At 60.8% G+C, this 19,627-nt stretch overlaps 1 protein-coding gene across 25 annotated transcripts in view; it reads left to right on the top strand.

The window, feature by feature from the left end:
* The window catches only part of PIP5K1C (phosphatidylinositol-4-phosphate 5-kinase type 1 gamma), a 66,982-nt gene that overhangs the window by 25,981 nt on the left and 21,374 nt on the right, over positions 1-19,627 (top strand). For 15 of the 25 annotated variants that reach the window (XM_074025346.1, XM_074025343.1, XM_074025342.1 and 12 more), the window contains exons 2-8: positions 2,075-2,106; positions 4,989-5,081; positions 7,257-7,387; positions 8,470-8,587; positions 12,577-12,729; positions 15,887-16,186; positions 17,436-17,641. In XM_074025346.1, coding sequence (XP_073881447.1) covers positions 2,075-2,106; positions 4,989-5,081; positions 7,257-7,387; positions 8,470-8,587; positions 12,577-12,729; positions 15,887-16,186; positions 17,436-17,641 — 1,033 coding nt within the window. The remainder of the gene's footprint in view (positions 1-2,074; positions 2,107-4,988; positions 5,082-7,256; positions 7,388-8,469; positions 8,588-12,576; positions 12,730-15,886; positions 16,187-17,435; positions 17,642-19,627) is intronic. The other 10 variants (XM_074025354.1, XM_074025352.1, XM_074025350.1 and 7 more) reach the window with 1 other exon arrangement.

The raw sequence follows: 19,627 nt of genomic DNA, 5'->3' as shown, positions 1-19,627 counted from the left end.
CCTGTCTGCACCTCCCTGAACCTCGCCCAGTTGGCCCCTCACGTGTCCTGGCCTCCCCTGCTCACTTCAGCCGGCCTGGAAGCCAGGGCCAGACCAGTTCCAATGCACTGCTGCCCAGCCCAGAGCAGCGAGGCAGCCAGAGGGCCGAGCCCCACGGAGCAGGGCACGTGCCACACCCTCCTGCCCGCATCCAGGCGCAGCCCGAGCGTCTCCACGGGCTCATAATAATCCCCTTTGAGGGCCTGCCTCAGCACCCCCGGCTGCAGGACCTTGGCCAGCCCTCCCTTCCCCGACCCTCAGCCTGTTCCTCTAGGACTGGGGAAGGGAGTGAGAAGGTACAGGCAGTGCTGGGGCGGAGTCGGCCCTGCCCCACAGCCCCTGTGTGATTCAAGACACATTTGTCTCCATGCCCTGGGCCCCGGGTGGTGCCAGCGTTGGAATCCAACAGGGAGGCGCTCCCCTTCGGCAGCCGCCTCTGTGTGAGCCTGGAGAACGCTGCTGTGATCCGTGCAGCAGCGCGGCCGCCTCAGCCACCGTGTGACCTTTGCGCCGCGGCTCCCTCCGCCTGGATCCCTCCCGCTCCCCCGGCATCCTTGTTCGGCACTGAGCTCAGACACGACCAGCCCAGGGAAGCCTCCCTTGCTGATCCGCACCCCACCTGTCACCCCACATCAAACACCTAGCCCTGCGCCCACCCCTGTGGACCGTGAGCCCCTTGAGGGCGAGGCCAGGTCTGCCCAGGGCCCGCGTGGTGGATGCCAGTGCGTGCGCTCCCTGCAGTCACCGACACCACTTCCCACCTCAGGGCTCCCGGGCCAGGAGTCCGGCCCCAGAACAGGGCCTCACCGGGCTAGAGTCAAGCTGTGGGCAGGGCTGGGCCCACCAGAGGCTGCAGAGGAGAATCCATTTCCTGCCTTTCCCAGCGTCTAGAGGCGCCCACACCTGTCGGCTCAGGTTCCTTCCTCCCCCCTCACAGCCACGGCACAGCCTCTTCCCCTCTCTCTCTGACTCATCCACCCACCTCCTCTCGTGAGGACCCTGTGAGGACATCGGACTCCCAAGTCCCCCAGGATCATTTCCCGTCGGTCTCAGGGCCCGTAATCACAGCTGTCGAGTCTGTTCCCAATTCTCCAGATGAGGACCCCAGGGCCCCGCTGCTGGGAGCCAGGGTTGCGAATGTGGTCCTGGGTCCTAGGAGCCGAGTCTCGCTTGTTACCCTCGTCCCAGCCTCCTCGTGTGGAGAGAGCTTTGGCTCAACCCAGCAGGCCCCTGTCGTCCTCTCTGGAGCTGAACCCAGGAGGCCCCTCTCGTCTCTCGTCCTCTCTGGAGCTGCGGCCCAGGCCCTGCTGCAGGCGCTGACTGGAGGCTGTGGGCCCAGGACCCAGGGCAGGGCTGGGGGTCTCCTCGAAGGCTCCCTTATCGTTCCACAAACCTCACCCTGGAGAGGGATGGGGAGGGCGCCGCCCTGGGGACCCCTGGCCAACTCCCACTGACTGCAGTTGCTTGGGTGCTGCTGGGCACTCCCCACAACTCCAGCCTGCCCTCGCCCCAGCAGGGGCCTGCACCCCTCACTGGCACCTGATTTCCCCATGCCCGAGCCTCTCCTGGCACCTGCCTCTGGGGAAGTGGGGCTTGGTCAGTTCAGACCTGCTCGGCCGGTGACTGCCCAGAACCTGATGTCTGGGCATGAAGGGGGTCAAGAGCCGGGGGAAGTTTGCTCCCCGCTTCCCCTCCCCTCCTCCAGGCAGGTCCAAGCCCCAGGCCCTTCATGGTGGGTGCCAAGCCTGGGCATCACTGGCTGCCCACCTCCCTGAAGCTACAAAGCCTCTGCCCTGCTCTAGGCCCCAGTGACCGCCAACCAGGGTGACCATGGCAGGTCTCAGTGGCCCCCACCCTCATCACATCCTCCCAGCACACTCAGTCCATGTCTTCACATGTGTGTAGCCTTGAGACAGGCCCCATGCGGAGTTACACACGCCAGGCCTGGGGGGCCAGGAGGTGGGCCGGGGGCTGGGCCCAGGGCTCCTGGGGGGTCCCCAGTTTCCTGTCTGATACCGGTTTGTCTCTTCTGCAGGTTTGGCTCAGAAGAAGGCGGCCCCAACAGAGGTGAGTGTCTGGAGGGGACGAAGGGCGTGGGGTCCCCACCCTGACCGCTTCCTCCCTACCCACGGAGAAGCTGTGTGGCCTGAGGCAGCTCACTGCACCTTTCTGGGCCCCAGATGCCATCCAGTGTCCACAGGCAGGATGAACATGAGGTCTGTGCCAGCCGCGTCTTGAGAGGTCAGGGTGAAATTCTGTGATGGAGGAGGGGGCCCCGCATCTGAGGGGCCGCGCCCCCAGTGGCAGGGGTGCCTGGTCAGGGCTGCAGGGGCAGGAAGGGCTTCTCTGGGTTCCAGGCCACGTGGAGCCAGGACTCTGGGGGGTGGGCGGTGGGGAGAGAGCAGCTCTCACAGGGGCACTGGGGGCAGGAATGGAAGACCCAGCTGGAGGGTCAGATGCTGCCCAGAGGGCGATGCCCGAGGCTACCAGCTCCACCCATACCATCGGTGTCTGTGAGCCACACAGGCGTAGTGCACAGGCTGTGTGCAGCCTACGTGTGTGTGTTTGTGTGCGTGTGCGCGTTTGCTTGTGTGCATTTGCCTGTGTGCACGTGTGTTTGCCAGTGTGCATGTTTGCCTGTGTGCGTTTGCCTGTGTGCACGTGTGTTTGCCGGTGTGCATGTTTGCCTGTGTGTGCGTGTGTTTGCCAGTGTGCATGTTTGCTTGTGTGCGCGTGTGCACGTGTTTGCCTGTGTGCACGTGTGTTTACCTGTGTGCGTGTTTGCCTGTGTGCATGTTTGCCTGTGTGCGCATGTGCACGTGTGTTTGTGTGCATGTTTGCCTGTGTGTGTGTGCACGTTTGTGTGCATGTTTGCCTGTGTGCGCGTGTGCACGTGTGTTTGCCGGTGTGCATGTTTGCCTGTGTGTGCGTGTGCACGTGTGTTTGCCGGTGTGCATGTTTGCCTGTGTGCGCGTGTGCACGTGTGTTTGCCTGTGTGCATGTTTGCCTGTGTGCACGTGTGTTTGCCTGTGTGCGTGTGTGCACGTGTTTGCCAGTGTGCATATTTGCCTGTGTGCGTGTGCACATATGTTTGCCTGTGTGCATGTTTGCCTGTGTGCGCGTCTGTGCACGTGTGTTTGCCTGTGTGCATGTGTGCACGTGTTTGCCGGTGTGCATGTTTGTGTGCACGTGTGTTTGCTTGTGTGCATGTTTGCCTGTGTGCACGTGTGCACGTGTGTTTGCCGGTGTGCATGTTTGCCTGTGTGTGTGCACATGTGCGTGTAGATGGGTCCTTTCCATGCCCTGTCATTGCTGCCTGTCTTCTCCGGAGAGCTTTCTCTGCACAGTGGCCCTGCCTTTGCAGCTTCTGCCAGCCCCATGGCACCTAGTGGCCTTCTTCCTAGCCCCAGTGGGCGCGGTGGGGTGGGCCGTCCCCCGAGGGCGCTCTAGCTGCTGCATCTCCTGTTTTCCCGCTTGCAGTCCTCAGGGCACCTGTATCCTGAGCCCCATTCCCAGGAGGAGTCCCCAAGGCACCCGCCCCACCTGTGCCGCCCTTGAGCCCTGCATCCATAGCCAGAGCTGGCAGGGCTTTGTCCACCAGGCCTGGGACCCTGGGATCCTTCTTCAGAGTCCCCCGGCCTAGGGGCAGTGTGGAGGGTGGCGCGGGTGGCGGGATGAATTACTGGGGAGAGTCTGCCCCCTGGCGGCCGCCCGGGAGAATGCATGGAACATGGCTGAGCAGCGTCGGCTGTGGAGGGAGGGCAGGGCAGGGGTCAGGGCTGCAGGAGCGTCCCTGGGGCCAATAGCAGTGGGATGGGGTCTGGCCAGTGGAGGGTCCGTGGCCTCTCCTAGCAAACGCAGTGGTGCTCCTTAAATGATGGTGCCAGGCGGGGCTGTTCTCCTTGGTTGGCCTCTGTGTCCCTTCAGGCTCCCACGAGGGTAGCAGGCTGAGGCCCCCTGGGGTCGGCAGCTCATCCATGTGCTGGTATGCCTGTGCTGCCCGACAGCTTGTAGGAGCCGGGCCTGACCCTGGCCAGTGACACTGTCTCCCTCAAGGACGAGATGCTCTTTACAATCCTTCCAGCCCAGGGGTCCAACAGTTAGGGGCCCTGGTGAGGAAGAGGGGTTACAACTCCCACCAGCACCTCAGGTGGTGGATGGGATGCTCTGAGGCTGGCCTGGCTCACACCGTGTTGGCAGGAAGCCTGACCCCCGCTGTGTTCCCACCCCCACCTCAGTCCTGTTTTTTTGTTTTTGTTTTTGTTTTTGTTTTTGTTTGAGACGGAGTCTCTCTTTGTCGCCCAGGCTGGAGTGCAGTGGCTCAATCTCGGCTCACTGCAAGCTCCGCCTCCCGGGTCCACACCATTCTCCTGCCTCAGCCTCCTGAGTAGCTGGGACTACAGGTGCCCGCAGTCCTGTTTTTAAAAAATACCCACTTTCCTGAGATGTGATTCACATGCTATACAGCTCACCCTCTGAAGTGTGCAGTAAATGACTTTTGGTACATTCACAGAGTTGTGTGGGGACATCTGTGGTTGTCACAACTGGGAGGTGCTCCTGGGATGGAGTGGGTGGAGGCCAGGGATGCTGCTCAGCACCCCAAAGAACAGTCCAGCCCCAGTGTCCACAGCACCTGGGGGAGACCCTGAAGTTAGGGGGCTGGGGCTGCCCAATCCTCTTTCCCTTCTTGAGGACCCAGAGGTCTCCACCACGGAGTGAGCGCTTCTGGGTGTCCAGTGTGGGACACTGAGGGGCCCCAGCCAGCCCACTATGCACCCGTGGGTGAGGGACCTCCTGCTGCATCTCGGAGTTGCCCGGACCTGCCCCCTGCCCTGTGCACCCCTGCTGGGCCCAACAACTAAACTCTTTCTTCCCAGGGTTTCAGAGCACACCCTGCCCCGGTGGGTGTGCTCCTCACGGAGTTAACGCTTCCTGCTTCCTCTTCCCAGGCCCTGTCGATGACGGCACAGCCGGGCCCTGGCCATGGGAAGAAGTTGGGCCATCGAGGTGTGGACGCATCTGGCGAAACCACCTACAAGAAGGTCCTCGGCTCCCCTTAGCTGGCTGGGGGGAGCGGGAGGGAGTGGAGGGGCGGGAGTTCCCACTGGTACCATCGATGGGGCCCGTCACCCCCGACACAAACCAGGGTCTGCACAGGGACAGGTGTGGGCTGTGTAGGGCAGAGACTCGAGTCCTCAGTCCTGGACGAGGCCCCGCTGTTTGCTGTCCTTGCCGGGCGGCTGGGCAGTGTGCTCCGTGGCTCAGCCTGGCTGCAATGTCTGCCCGGCTCTGAGTCCTTGAAACCTTGGGCAGAGCCTGGGCTCCCGGCCCTGGTGAGGGAGAGGGGTCACGGTCCCCGCCACCACCTCGGGCGGTGAACGGGACACTCTGAGGCTGGCCTGGCTCACACCGTGTTGGTGGGAAGCCTGACCCCCGCTCTGTTCCCACCCCCACCTAGGGCTTGTTTTTTCAAAAATAACTGTTACTGAGATGTGATTCATATACTGTACAATTCAGCCTTTAAAGTGTGCAGTAAGTGACTTTTAGTGCATTTGCAGAGTTGTGCAGCCATCACCTCTAATTCCAGAACATTCCATCAGCTCAAATAGCAACCCTGTCCCCATTAGCAGTCGCCCCCATCCCCCACTCCCAGCCCCGGCACCCCGCATCCCTTTCCTGCCTCTCTGGATTGGCCTGTCCTGGACGTTTCATGGAAATAGAATCACACACTGTGTGGCTGTCTGTGTCTGGCGTCTCACTGAGCGTGGCGTCCTCAGGGTTCATTCGCGCTGGGGCCCGTGGCAGAGCCTCGCTCCTGTTCACGGCTGAGTCGTGTTCTGGCACGTGGGGCGCCCGTGCTGCGCTTGTCCTTTGCTGCGTCGTGGACGCTGGCGTGGTTCACACTCCTGGCCATTGTGAATTGTGCTGCTGAGGACACGTGTGTGTGAGTCTGTGTGTGGATACGTGTGTTCGTTTGTCTTGGGCAGACACCCAGGAGCAGAATTGCCAAGTCACGTGTAACTCAGTGTCACTTTTGAGGAACTTGCACACTGTTCTCCGCAGCCTCACCAGCCCTCGTGATTGTTGTCTGTGATTCTGGCGTCCTCGTGGGTGGGTGTGAGGTGGTGTCTCTTCAAGGTGTTTTTTTGTTCGTTTGTTTTTGTAGAGACAAAAAAAATTATTAGTCAGGTGTGGTGGCACGTGCCTGTAATCCCAGCTACTCGGGAGGCTGAGGCAGAGAATAACTGGAACCTGAGAGGCGTAGGCTGCAGTGAGCCGAGATCGCCCCACTGCACTCCAGCCTGGGCAACAGAGCAAGACTCTGTCTCAAAAAAAAAAAAATAAATAAATAACGGCCAGGCGCGGTGGCTCACGCCTGTAATCCCAGCACTTTGGGAGGCCGAGACGGGCGGATCACGAGTTCAGGAGATCGAGACCATCCTGGCTAACATGGTGAAACCCCGTCTGTACTAAAAATACAAAAAATTAGCTGGGCGTGGTGGCGGGCGACTGTAGTCCCAGCTACTTGGGAGGCTGAGGCAGGAGAATGGTGTGAACCCGGGAGGTGGAGCTTGCAGTGAGCTGAGATTGCGCCACTGCACTCCAGCCTGGGTGACACAGCAAGAGCCTGTCTCAAAAAATAAACAAATAAAAATAATAATAACAGCAGCTGACACCATGTCCCCAAGAGGGCCAGAACCATTGTACCCATCCCTGTCTACAGGCAGGGAAACTGAAGCACAGAGCGGCCATATGGGTTGCCCAGTGTGACCACGTGCATTACTTAGAAAGCAGCTAGCAGGAACCCGCATCTGAAGACGTGAAAGTGATCTGGGCATCTCGCTGTAAACGGTACCCCCTAAAAGCAAACCCTGACAGTGAACCAACCCTTGCTAGGTTGGAGCTGTTTCAAAATGTGAGAACCTTCTAGAACCTAGCTAGCCAACAGGACTGGAGGGCTGAGTGACGCGGTGCAGCAGTCACAGCCAAGCCCTGTCCTGGCTGTGTGGCCCAAGGGAGGGTGGCTTCACCCCCTGGCCTGATGTCCATGGCTCAACAGCCGCAGGACAGGCGACCCCGGGGGCCACCGGGAGGGGGTTGGCAGGTGCGGGGTCCCGAGCTGCAGCTGGACACGGTCTCCACCCCCTGGTGCACACAGCGGGTGCAGGGCAGCGCGGGGAGCAGCTGGGGGCCCTGACGCTCTGGTCTCCCCGCAGACCACCTCCTCTACCCTGAAGGGCGCCATCCAGCTGGGCATCGGCTACACTGTAGGCCACCTGAGCTCCAAGCCCGAGCGCGATGTGCTCATGCAGGACTTCTACGTGGTGGAGAGCATCTTCTTCCCCAGGTGGGCTGGGCCCCGGAGCCTCAGGCCTCACCCGGCACACGTGTGGCTGTGATATGGAGTGGCCCGTCCTGAGCGCCCTTCTCTGCTGAAAGCAGCACCTGGCCCCTCCTGGCGCCTCCTTGGCCTTGGGCTCTGGCCCTCTGTCCGCCAGGACATTGGTTTGCTGCTAAATCAGAGACCCAGTGTAAAAGCAGTTTAAGAACAGGAAAAAGAGGCCAGGCACGGTGGCTTAAGCCTGTAATCCCTGCACTTTGGGAGGCCGAGACGGGCGGATCACGAGGTCAGGAGATCAAGACCCTCTGGCTAACACGGTGAAACCCCGTCTCTATTAAAAAATACAAAAAAAAACCCTAGCCGGGCGAGGTGGCGGGCGCCTGTAGTCCCAGCTACTCGGGAGGCTGAGGCAGGAGAATGGCGTAAACCTGGGAGGTGGAGCTTGCAGTGAGCTGAGATCCGGCCACTGCACTCTAGCCTGGGTGACACAGCGAGACTCCGTCTCAAAAAAAAAAAAAACAGGAAAAAGAAAAGATAGAAGTTCGCTCTTTTCTAATCTACAAATACCAGCAGGCAGTGCAGGGCTGGTCAGGAGGCTCCATGGTGTTGGGGTCCTGGGATCCTTCTGGTCACCCCACACCACCATCCTCAATATACAGCTCTGTGACCAGTGGCCCCAGGTGGCTGCCCAGGCTCCTGCCATCACGGCTGCATTCCAGCCACAGGAGGAAAGAGAAGGAGAACAACACAACCCTTCCCTTTAGAACATAACCAGTGTTTCTGCTGCACTTGTGTCATTGGCTGGGTGCAGTCACATGACCACACCAAGCTGCAAGAGCCTGGGGCGGTGTGGTCCTATTCTTGGCAGCCATGTGCCTGACCAACACTGTGGGCCCCATTGTTAATGAAAGAAGAGAGGGTGGTTACTGGGGGACAGTTCCATCAGGAGCCCCATGTTGCTTGTGGGATTGGGCCATTTCCAGGAAGCCTTGGAGCTGAGCCGCTAGAGGCACTAGGAGGGGCCATGGCAGGGGTGGGGGAGAGGTGCCCACCCCCCTCACAGGCTTCCTCCTGTCCTTCCTCCACAGTGAAGGCAGCAACCTCACCCCCGCCCACCACTTCCAGGACTTCCGTTTCAAGACCTATGCACCTGTCGCCTTCCGCTACTTCCGGGAGCTCTTCGGGATCCGGCCAGACGATTACTTGGTAAGCGTATTTGCCATTACGGACTTTCTGGCTTGAAACAGAACATGTGTTGGGTCTCGGAGGGTCTGTGGGTCAGGCACTGGGGGCAGCCTCCCTGGGTTCCTGGTGTAGGGTTGTGGTGAGGTTCGGGGCCGGGGTCTCCGTGAGTCTCTCTGGGGAAGGGGGAGGGATCGGCCTCCAAGCTCACATCGCTGGCGGCCGCAGAACTCCGTCCTGGCTGGCGTTGGCTGGGAGCCTCCTCCATTCCTCGTCGTGTGGGTCTTGTCATCAAAGCGTCCGCTCACCAAAGAGATGGTACAGTCTTCTGCAGCCTGGTGCCAAAGTGACTGACCCATCTTCAGACTTAGGGTTAGAACAAGGCCCTGGGACGTGGGTGCCACTGGGGGCCAGCGTAGAGTCGGGCCTCCCAAGCTCTAGCCGTGGCTTTGTTGTTTCCAGTTAGAAAAGTCAAAATCTAGGCCAACCCCTTTGACCTAGCAGCCCATCATCCGGGCTCCTGACAGAGGCATGTGGAAGGCGGCGCTCACCGCGGCGGCCCCGGAGCTCACCAGCGCCAGCACCGCTTCTCAAAGCTCTGGGTGGCCTTTTCCCAAGCCTGCTGGTCATTCGGAGGACTTTGTGTCAGGGAAAACGCGAACTCCGCAGACGAGTGCGGTTGGCGTTCTGGCTGTCACGGCAGCGCGGTGCCTGGGGCCGGGAGCCTGTGGTTCTCCGATCCTGCCCTCACCCACGGTGGTCGGTTCCTTGTGCCTGTGGTGGTTGCTGACCGTGCAGGCGTTTGGTTTCTCTCAGGCTGTAGGAAGCGCCCGAGGCTGCGCTCTTCCGGGGAGAATGAGCATGTGCTGCAGCCGGGGGTACATGCGACCCCCCGAGAACGCCAGCCCTGTTCAGGTGCCCGGGAGTCACCATGCCCCTGGGCTGTGTCACCAAGGCCCAGCCTCCTGACTTCAGTGTCCCAGTGTTTGCCTGAGCTCGGCAGGGCAGTGGGGAGTGAAAAGACAGCTGGGGTTTTTGCCTAGAAATGGCCCTCGGGTGACCTGGACGCCCCCGTGTGAGGCGGCCGGGAATGGGAGGCGGCGGCCTGGCTCATAGCAGAGACGGCACCCGCGTCCGTTAGCAGGAGTGGACGGATACAAGCCGAGCTGGGCCGTCTGGGTCTCCCCTAGAACCTGATGAGACCGCATTCCGGGGCCTCAGGCCGGGTGTGCGCCCACAGCGTCTTGGGGGCCAGCCTGGTGTTGGTGACCCCCGAATCCGCCCCAGGAGTGTGAGAATTCTCCTGGGGGCCCTCAGCCTCCGTCCAGGCTGTGGTGTGCGTGTGGCCATGAGCCAGTGGCGGGAGGACGGGCCAGTGTGTGTGTTGCCGTCCATAGGGCCCCTGAACCTGAGTGGGGACAGGTGGGGCTCGGGGGGGACTGGGGGTTGCCGGTACTTCTCTGATTGGACAGCTGAGGTCACAGTCCACGCTGGTAAAAGGGGTGGCCCCAGCAAGGCCCCAGCTCAGGACAGCCAGGAAGGAGAAGGCGGAGGTTGGATGCGGGGTGGGGCTCAGCCCTGCCCAGCAGCCAGCGGAGGGTGGAGAGGAGGCCGAGGTCAGTGGCACGGCTGCCGAGAGCCCCAGCACCGACGAAGGAGGCCTTGGGGGGTTGCCCTGGCACTGTCTGGCTCAGAAACCCACTCATGGGGCCTGCTTCCCCGTGGCAGCTGAGGCCCATGGAGGCCACAGTCCCGCAACTGCCATGAGCCATGTGGCTTCAGAATTTCCGTCGTTGGTGGTGTTTGCACAAAGCCGAACGTGCCTTTCCGCGGTGTTTTCCGCTCTGCGGGTGAGATCAGCCTCCCCCTCCTGCCACCGTGGAGAGGGAGCAGTGATTTGTGCCTCGGGGGGACACTCCAGCTGTGTGGGGCGTCCCCTGCTGCAGGTGACCTGAGGACAGTGGCCCAGGGCTTGGCAGAGTCCCCTGGCCTCCCAGGGAGGGCACCAGCCCCAGGAGAGACCCGCCCTCGCTCTGCACTGCTGCGTCTGTATCGGGGAGGCTGGAGGGCATCCTGCTGCGGCGGGAAGGGTGGAGGAACCACGTGGGCTCTGTGTTTCCCGTGGATACTTGTGGCTCATGGCTGTGGGCGGAGAAAGGCAGGCAGATGGCCGGGCTGGGCGACAGCAGTGGCCTGGACAGATCTCCCTCCAGCCTCTGAGTCCACCCCACACGGCTCTCTCACCCTGCACCGTCACTCCCAGCCAGGCCATGGCAGAAGCAGCGCGTGCAGGAGGAAGGACGCTCGCTGTTCTGAGCTGCCGAGGTTGGCAGGGCCGTTGCTGACTCCACAGAATCCAGCCTGTGTTGACCGACGTGTGATAACTGATGGCGCCGTTCCCTGGCCCCAGACCACCTCGGGCAGTGGAGGGCGGGGGTGGTGACTTGAGCCCAAGGAGGGAGGGGGGCATTCCCAGGCCCTGGGCCTGAAGTGACCTCATGTTTCCGGCATCCTCTGGCCCCCAAGCACATTCACACCTCAGAGCATGTGTGGCGTTGGGGACCCGACTCACACCTCCAGCCTCTGGCTCCTCCAGCATTTTCCAAAGGTGGTTCCCCTCACTTGTTGGGGTTTTTTTGAAACAGAGTCTTTCTTACTCTGTTGCCCAAGTTGGAGGGCAGTGGTGCTGTCCCAGCTCACAGCAGCCTCGACCTCCTGAGCTCAGGTGATCCTCCCACCTCAGCCTCCCAAGTAGCTGGGACCACAGATGTGCACCACCACGCCTGTGTTTTGCTTTGTTTTGTTTTGTTTTTTAGTGCAGATGAGGCCTCGCTCTGTTGCCCAGGCTGGTCTTGAACTCCTGGGCTCAAACGATCCCCCCTCCTCAGCCTCCCAAGGTGCTGGGATTGCAAAGTGCTGGGTGAACCGCTGTGCCTGGCCTCCCCTCGCTTCTACTTGCCACCACTCCTGACTCTGGGGACACCCCCCACCTGCTTAGCACAGCAGCGTTCTTCCCAGCGGGGCAGGCGGCACTCAGCACTCACAGACCACCCTTCTGTCGTCCGGCAGATACGGACCCAGCGTTAACCCTGGGCGGGCCTGCCTCACTCCGCTGATGGGGAGCTGGCTCTGACCTCATCTGCCACCAGTTAGGATTTTGCAGGGCGTGACCCAGATGGCCTTAGCCACACGCACACTTCATTGGTTCCATACCCAGAAGACTCAGGGTAGCGCCCGTGGGTCTCATCTTCACTCTCGTCCTTAACAAAGAGAGCACCTGTCGTGTGTCAGTGATGCAAAAACTTTCGCCTCCACAGACCTACTGCCGAATGTCTAGGAGAGGGCGTGGAGGCAGACAGACAGCACATCATGAAACAAACAGCAGGGGCTGAGAAAAAGGGGCAGAGAGGTGGGGAGGAAGGGCTTGGACTGGGGTGCCAGGGGCCAGAGTGGGGCCTGCCCAGCAGAGATGCAGCTTCCATCCCAGAGGTTATCTTCTGGTCCAGTGTGGCTGCTGAGGTTCTGGCCATCACATCAGCATCTCAGGAGGGAACTAGGTAGGAAGGAGAGAAGGGCAAATATGCAGGTACTCCAGCTGCCTGTCGCCCATCTGGGGAGCCTTCCCTGAGTTCCACCCCACAGCTTCTGCTTGTGACTCATGGGGGAGAGCTGGCGTTGTGGCCACACCCAGCTGCAGGGTGCTGGGAGCACCTCTTAGCCACTCACATCAGCACCCCCGTACGATCCGGTGTCTGCTCCTAACGAGAGCGGGAGGCAGCCTGGGGAGTGCGTCCTAGCAGGCCAGCCCTCGGGCTGCAGAGTCAGCTCGGCCTCAGGCTCCGGTCCTTGCTGGCTGGCCTCAGGCAAGTCGCTCCCCCTCTCTGAGCCTCTTTCCGCATCTGTAAATTGCAGCGACACGTCGTCGGGTCCTGGGGCTGTTGGGCAGACGGAAGCCAGTGCCGTCTGTGTGTCCAGCAGCTCGGGGCCCGCTGACCCGCCTCCTCTGCTTCCAGTATTCCCTGTGCAATGAGCCGCTGATCGAGCTGTCCAACCCGGGTGCCAGCGGCTCCCTCTTCTACGTCACCAGCGACGACGAGTTCATCATCAAGACTGTCATGCACAAGGAGGCGGAGTTCCTGCAGAAGCTGCTCCCCGGCTACTACATGGTGCGTGGCCCGCCGTGCGGGGTGGACGGCTCCTCCATCAGCCCCCTCCTCCCGGCCGACAGGAGCAGGTGTCTGCGGGGCTTGGGCAGGCGTGCTTGGGGCGCATCCAGAGGCATCTGGGGCCCCAGGGACTCACCCTCGGGGGTCCCCCGTCAGGCTTCACCAGCACCAGTCACCAGTGTTCAGGAGCTGCCCTCTCTTCCTCCTGTGGCCACACGCCCTGAGGGCCGTCCCCGGGCAGGGCTGGGTGGGCATCGGCTCCTGCCTGGCTCCCCATCCCCACCTGGCCAACACCCCTATGAGCCGTGGGCCCCAGAAGCGGCGGCCCGTGGACAGTGTCTCAGCTGCCACGGAGGCCCAAGCAGCCCAAGGGTGCCTCGGAGGGATCCAGAGAGGAGGGGACGGGCCACCGGCTGGCACCCCACAAAAGACCAGCTGCTCGGGCAGGCGTGAGGCAGCTCCATCCGGCCCCCCCCTCACCCCGCGTGACTCACAGAAAGGGCGCGTCAGGCCCCGGGAGCGGGAGGAGGAGCCGGCGGCTGCGGCTGTGTTCCCTGGTCTGGGATTCCGGTACTCGCCCAGACGAGGTGGGCGCCTCCCATGTGGCCGGGCCTGAGCTGCTGCCCGGCTCTGGGCAGCGCCGTGCAACCCGTGACTCAGTTTCCCCTTTGAGCCCTCCTCCATCCACTCTCTGTGATGCTTAGCGAGGGGCCTGGGCTCCCTCGATCAGGCTCAGCAAACTCAATCTTTAAAGGCCCAGAGAGTGAGTGTTTTTGGCTCTGCGAGCCAGTGTCCTGTGTCTCCAGGGCTCAGCTCTGCCTGGGTGGCACCAAGCCGCCATGACCACATGAGAATGTACGGGCACGGCCGTGTGCCCATACGTGTTATGTATAGACCAAGAAATGCAAATTCCATATCACTGTCATGTGTCATCAAAGACTATTCTCTATTTCCCCACTTATTTATTTATCTATGTATTTATTTATTATTGCGATGGAGTCTCACTCTGTCGCCCAGGCTGGAGTGCAGTGGCGCGATCTCGGCTCACTGCAGCCTCCCCCTCCCAAGTTCAAGCCATTCTCCTGCCTCAGCCTCCCAAGCAGGTGGGACTACAGGTGCCCGCCACCATGCCCAGCTATTTTTTTTTTATTTTTAGTAGAGACAGGGTTTCACCATGTTAGTCAGGATGGTCTCAATCTCCTGACGTCATGATCTGCCTGTCTCGGCCTCCCAAAGTGCTGGGATTATAGGCGTAAGCCACCATGTCTGGCCTCTTCACCTTTTTTTTTTTTTTTTTTTTTTTTTTGAGATGGAGTCTTGCTCTGTCGCCCAGGCTGGAATGCAATGGCACAATCTCGGCTCACTGCAACCTCCATCTCCCAGGTTCAAGCGATTCACCTGCCTCAGCCTCGAAAGTAGCTGGGATTACAGGCATGTGCCACCACGCCCAGCTAATTTTTGTTTTTGTTTTTTTGAGACGGAGTCTCGCTCTGTCGCCCAGGCTGGAGTGCAGTGGCCGGATCTCAGCTCACTGCAAGCTCCGCCTCCCGGGTCCACGCCATTCTCCTGCCTCAGCCTCCCGAGCAGCTGGGACCACAGGCGCCCGCCACCTCGCCCGGCTAGTTTTTTTTTTGTTTTTTTTTTGAGACGGAGTCTCGCTCTGTCGCCCAGACTGGAGTGCAGTGGCGCGATCTCGGCTCACTGCAAGCTCCGCCTCCCGGGTTCACACCATTCTCCTGCCTCAGCCTCTGGAGTAGCTGGGACTACAGGTGCCCGCCACCACGCCCGGCTAATTTCTTTTTGTATTTTTAGTAGAGACGGGGTTTCACCGTGTTAGCCAGGATGGTCTCGATCTCCTGACCTCGTGATCCGCCCGCCTCGGCCTCCCAAAGTGCTGGGATTACAGGCTTGAGCCACCGCGCCCGGCCTTTTTTTTGTATTTTTTTTAGTAGAGACGGGGTTTCACCGTGCTAGCCAGGATGGTCTCGATTTCCTGACCTCGTGATCTGCCCGTCTCTGCCTCCCAAAGTGCTGGGATCACAGGCTTGAGCCACCCCTGGCCAACTAATTTTTATTTTTAATAGAGACGGGGTTTCACCATGTTGGCTAGGCCAACTCCTGACCTCAGGTGATCCACCCACCTCGGCCTCCCAAAGTGCTAGGATTACAGGCGTGAGCCACCGCACCCGGCCCTCTCCACTTTTTAAAACTGGAAAAACCATTCTTAGCTCACAGCCCTATAAAAATAGGTGGCATCCAGATTTGGCCCAGAGGCTGGAGTTTGCTGAGCCTGCCCAGGCTGGTGCCTGAGGCCGTGCCCCCTACTCCTCTCCCTGTGGGTCTGTCCCAGCCCCGACACCTGGGCAGCAAACCACTGGGTTCGTCATTGAGAGGCTCTGGGCAGGGGAAGCTGTTGATTCACTTGGGTGCCCCTGGGTCACCCAGTGCCCTCTTGGGGTCTACTGGGCAGAGCAGGACCCAGACCTGTGCCTGGGGACCCAGATTTGGAGTGAAGGTCCGAGTTGATCAGTCCAACACAGCAAAGCATAACCAACATAGAGGCTGGGCTCACGCCCGGAGTCCTGGGACTTTGGGAGGCTGAGCTGGGAGGATGGTTTGAGCCCTGGAGGTTGAGGCTGCAGTGAGCTGTGATCGCACCATTGCACTCCAGCCTGGGCAACAGAGTGAGACCCTGTCTCGAGAAAATACATATGTGTGTGTGTGCGTGTGTGTGTGCGTGCGTGTGTGCATACACATATATGTATGTATATGTATGTATTTTAGGATAGAGCATTGCGTTTCCGGCTTCCAGACCTCCCAACAGGCGAGCCCAGCCAGGGCGATGTCCTGTGGGCAGGCAGGGAGTGTGGAAGCCTCTGATGGAACAGAAGCGCCTGCCTCGGGGCCTGGCTCTGTAGAAACAGACTCTCCTGGAGCTCACAGTTGGGCGGGGAGACCCTGTGGCCTGTGAGAGTCGGGGTGCTGTGGGAAGGTCAGCTGGGCACCTGCAGAGGAAAGGGGTCCCTGAGGGCTTCTGGGGAGAGAGGGGGGCTGACCAGGGGCATCCATGAGCCCCCTAAGGCAGAGGCCAGCTCTGCCCGCCCCCGCAGGTCTGTGGCCCGGCCGCCCTCCATGACGTCCCCTCTTCCCCTGGCAGAACCTTAACCAGAACCCGCGGACGCTGCTACCCAAGTTCTACGGGCTGTACTGCGTGCAGTCGGGGGGCAAGAACATCCGCGTGGTGGTCATGAACAACATCCTGCCCCGCGTGGTCAAGATGCACCTCAAGTTCGACCTCAAGGGCTCCACCTACAAGCGGCGCGCCAGCAAGAAGGAGAAGGAGAAGAGCTTCCCCACCTACAAGGACCTGGACTTCATGCAGGACATGCCCGAGGGGCTCCTGCTGGACGCCGACACCTTCAGCGCCCTGGTCAAGACGCTGCAGCGGGACTGTCTGGTGAGGGCTCGGCCCGGGCGGGGGAGGGAGGGTGGCAGGTGGGACTGCCTGGTGAGGCCACGGTCCGGGCACGCAGGGCCAGGGAGGGTGCCAGGCTGAGGCCCAGCTGCCCCACAGCCCACAGCAGGCCCCACCCCAACGTGGGATCCGGAAGCAGCTCAGGCTTTTATGGCCTTAACCTAAAACGTGGTTGGACACTGGCTCATGCTTGGGATCCCAGCACTTTGGGAGGCGGGCAGATGGCTTGAGCCCAGGGGTTCAAGACCAGCATGGGCAACACTGTGAGACCCTGTCTCACAAAGAAAACAGAAAACTTACGTCTCCAGACCCAGCCCTTGGGGGTTGGGAGTGTCTGCACCGCTAAGAAGCAGTTCCTCTGGAGGTTACATGGTGACAGTGCTAGAGTCCCCCCACCCCCCCCGAGAAGAGAGCCCAGCCTTCAGATGCTGTGGTCACGAGCCCACAGCTCCCGGCCAGCCATGAGAGCTTGTGCCTCAGTTTCCTCACCTATCAAACAGGATGACTACCTGCTCTGCAGGCCATGGCAAGGGCCCATGTCTGTCCGATGGGGGGTCTGGCTCCTGTCCCCGTGGAGCCTGCACCGGCTCCGTATCAGGGAAAGAACGATGCACGCAGCTCTTCCTCTCCCTGTGTTAGCTCCATCGTCCCCGCCCCACCCTGGCAGCTTCGAGGCATGGAGCCAGGGAGGGAGGCCCCAGCCTGTCACGAGCAGAGCCTGGGACCTCCCAGCTCCCCCACTCCACCCAGGATCCCCTACTGACCACCCCTAGCTCCCCGACCCTTTTGAGAACTTGACCCGCACCCCCAGAGAACTGCGCAGACCACTGAGGGGCCTCGAGGCTACCCTGGGCATCCACGCACCTAGGTGTCACCTGTCAGGCTGGCAGGTCCTTGCCCACGGGCCTGGGCTGGTCAGAGCATAGGCCTGGCCCCCTGTCTCTCAGGAAGGAGCAAAGCCAGGGAGGGAGTCCCCGTCCCAGTGCCTGGGGCGGCCTGCTGTGAGGCTGGAAGCCCCACTCTGGCCCGCCTTGATGCCGCTGTGTGACCGCAGCCCCTCCATCCCTCGGGATAATACTAGAACCCCCACCCCTGCATGGCCGTGGGACTCCATCCCTCACGCCCGAGCCCACGGAGCTGTCCAGGCTGAGGCCCCCATAAGGTCCAGGAGCTGTGGTGGGGGTGGAGACAGCTGACGGCGTGGTGTGCTCCTGCCCGTCTGTCCCGCCAGGTCCTGGAGAGCTTCAAGATCATGGACTACAGCCTACTGCTGGGTGTGCACAACATCGACCAGCATGAGCGCGAGCGGCAGGCGCAGGGCGCCCGGGGCACCTCGGACGAGAAGCGGCCAGTAGGCCAGAAGGCGCTCTACTCCACGGCCATGGAGTCCATCCAGGGCGGCGCCGCGCGTGGAGAACCCATCGAGTCGGATGACACGTAGGTGGGCGGGGGGCCTCCGGACCCGTCCCGCTTCCCTTCCCCACAGGCTCCGGTCCCCCATCCCCGGCTCAAGTGTGAAAACAGGCAGGGAAGACTGGCGAGGGCATCCGCGGCAACAGAGAGATGAGTCTGGAAGCCTCATGCCAGGGCCTCAAAGCAAAAGCAGGCAAGGAGGGTTGGCGAGGGCATCCGTGGTGACAGAGTCTGACAGCCTCACGCCAGGGCCTCAGAGCGAAGCCAGGCCATAGTGCGGACCGCAGGCTGAGTGCTGAGTTCCGGGCCTTGGCTTGCAATGGTGGTAGCATTTCCCATTCACCTGGGAGTGGGCCGAGGCCACTGGCCATCCACAGGAATGAGACAGAGATAGCGTTTCCCCGTGGCACTCAGAGGGGTCCACTCGCTGCCCGTGCGGACAGGAGCCACAGAGGTGTGGAAGGCGCATGGGAGGCCAGAGGGATCGGGCGAGGCAGGGCTCACAGCAGGACACAGCCCACGAAAAGGAGGGACTGCAAAATCTGATTCCACACAGATCAAAGTGACTGCTGGCCGGGCACGGTGGCTCATGCCTGTGCTCCCAGCACTTTGAGAGGCCAAGGTGGGAGGACTGCCTCAGCCCTGGAGTTCAGTACCAGCCTAGGCAACATAGCGAGACCCCCTCTCTACAAAAAATATAAAACTTAGCTGGGCATGGTGGCATGTGCATCTGTAGTCCCAACTACTTGGGAGACTGAAGGTGTGGCAGGCGTGAGCGTGGCAGGCGGAGGTTGCGGTGAGCCGAGATCACACCGCTGCGCTCCAGCTTGGGCGTCAGAGTGAGACCCTGTCTTAAAAAAAAAAAAAAGCCGGGCGCGGTGGCTCAAGCCTGTAATCCCAGCACTTTGGGAGGCCGAGGCGGGCGGATCACGAGGTCAGGAGATCGAGACCATCCTGGTTAACATGGTGAAACCCCGTCTCTACTAAAAAATACAAAAAACTAGCCGGGCGAGGTGGCGGGCGCCTGTAGTCCCAACTACTCGGGAGGCTGAGGCAGGAGAATGGCGTGAACCCGGGAGGCGGAGCTTGCAGTGAGCTGAGATCCGGCCACTGCACTCCAGCCTGGGCGACAGAGCGAGACTCCGTCTCAAAAAAAAAAAAAAAAAAAAAAAGCTTGGCACGGTGGCTCACGCCTGTAATCCCAACACTTTGGGAGGCCGAGGCAGGCGGATCACCTGAGGTCAAGAGTTCCAGACCAGCCTGGCCAACATGGTGAAACCCTGCCTCTACTAAATACAAAAAATTAGTTGGGCATGGTGGTGCATACCTGTAATCCCAGCTACTTGGGAGGCTGAGGCAGGAGAATCGCTTGAACCCAGGAGGTAGAGGTTGCAGTGAGCCGAGATTGAGCTGTTGTACTCCAGCCTGAGCAGCAAGAGCTAAATTCTGTCTTAAAAAAAAAAAAATGGCCGGGCGCGGTGGCTCAAGCCTGTAATCCCAGCACTTTGGGAGGCCGAGACGGGCGGATCACGAGGTCAGGAGATCGAGACCATCCTGGCTAATACGGTGAAACCCCGTCTCTACTAAAAATACAAAAAAGTAGCCGGGCGAGGTGGCGGGCGCCTGTGGTCCCAGCTACTGGGGAGGCTGAGGCAGGAGAATGGCGGGAACCCGGGAGGCGGAGCTTGCAGTGAGCTGAGGTCCGGCCACTGCACTCCAGCCCGGCGACAGAGTGAGACTCCGTCTCAAAAAAAAAAAAAAAAAAAAAAAAAAATGCTGCCACAGAAGATGGGAACGGTGGTAGAGAGAGGAGGCCACACCTCAGTGGCCTACAGTTATGTCTCTGCTGGACGCTAGGGGCAGAGGGAGCAGACCGGCCCTGCCCTCACAGGGCTCGGGGCTTGGTTGGGGAGATTATCACAGAGCCCTTCCGGGACACTATGAATGTTAGGGCCAGCTCATTCGCTGGTATGGGGCTGTCCTGGGGCTGTCCTGGGCACTGCAGGGTGC

This window comes from Macaca fascicularis, chromosome 19, assembly GCF_037993035.2.
Source record: "Macaca fascicularis isolate 582-1 chromosome 19, T2T-MFA8v1.1".
Taxonomy (NCBI): Eukaryota; Metazoa; Chordata; class Mammalia; order Primates; family Cercopithecidae; genus Macaca; species Macaca fascicularis.
The sequence above is the reverse complement of the archived record's forward strand: the minus strand, read 5'-3'. Positions and strand labels throughout refer to the sequence as shown.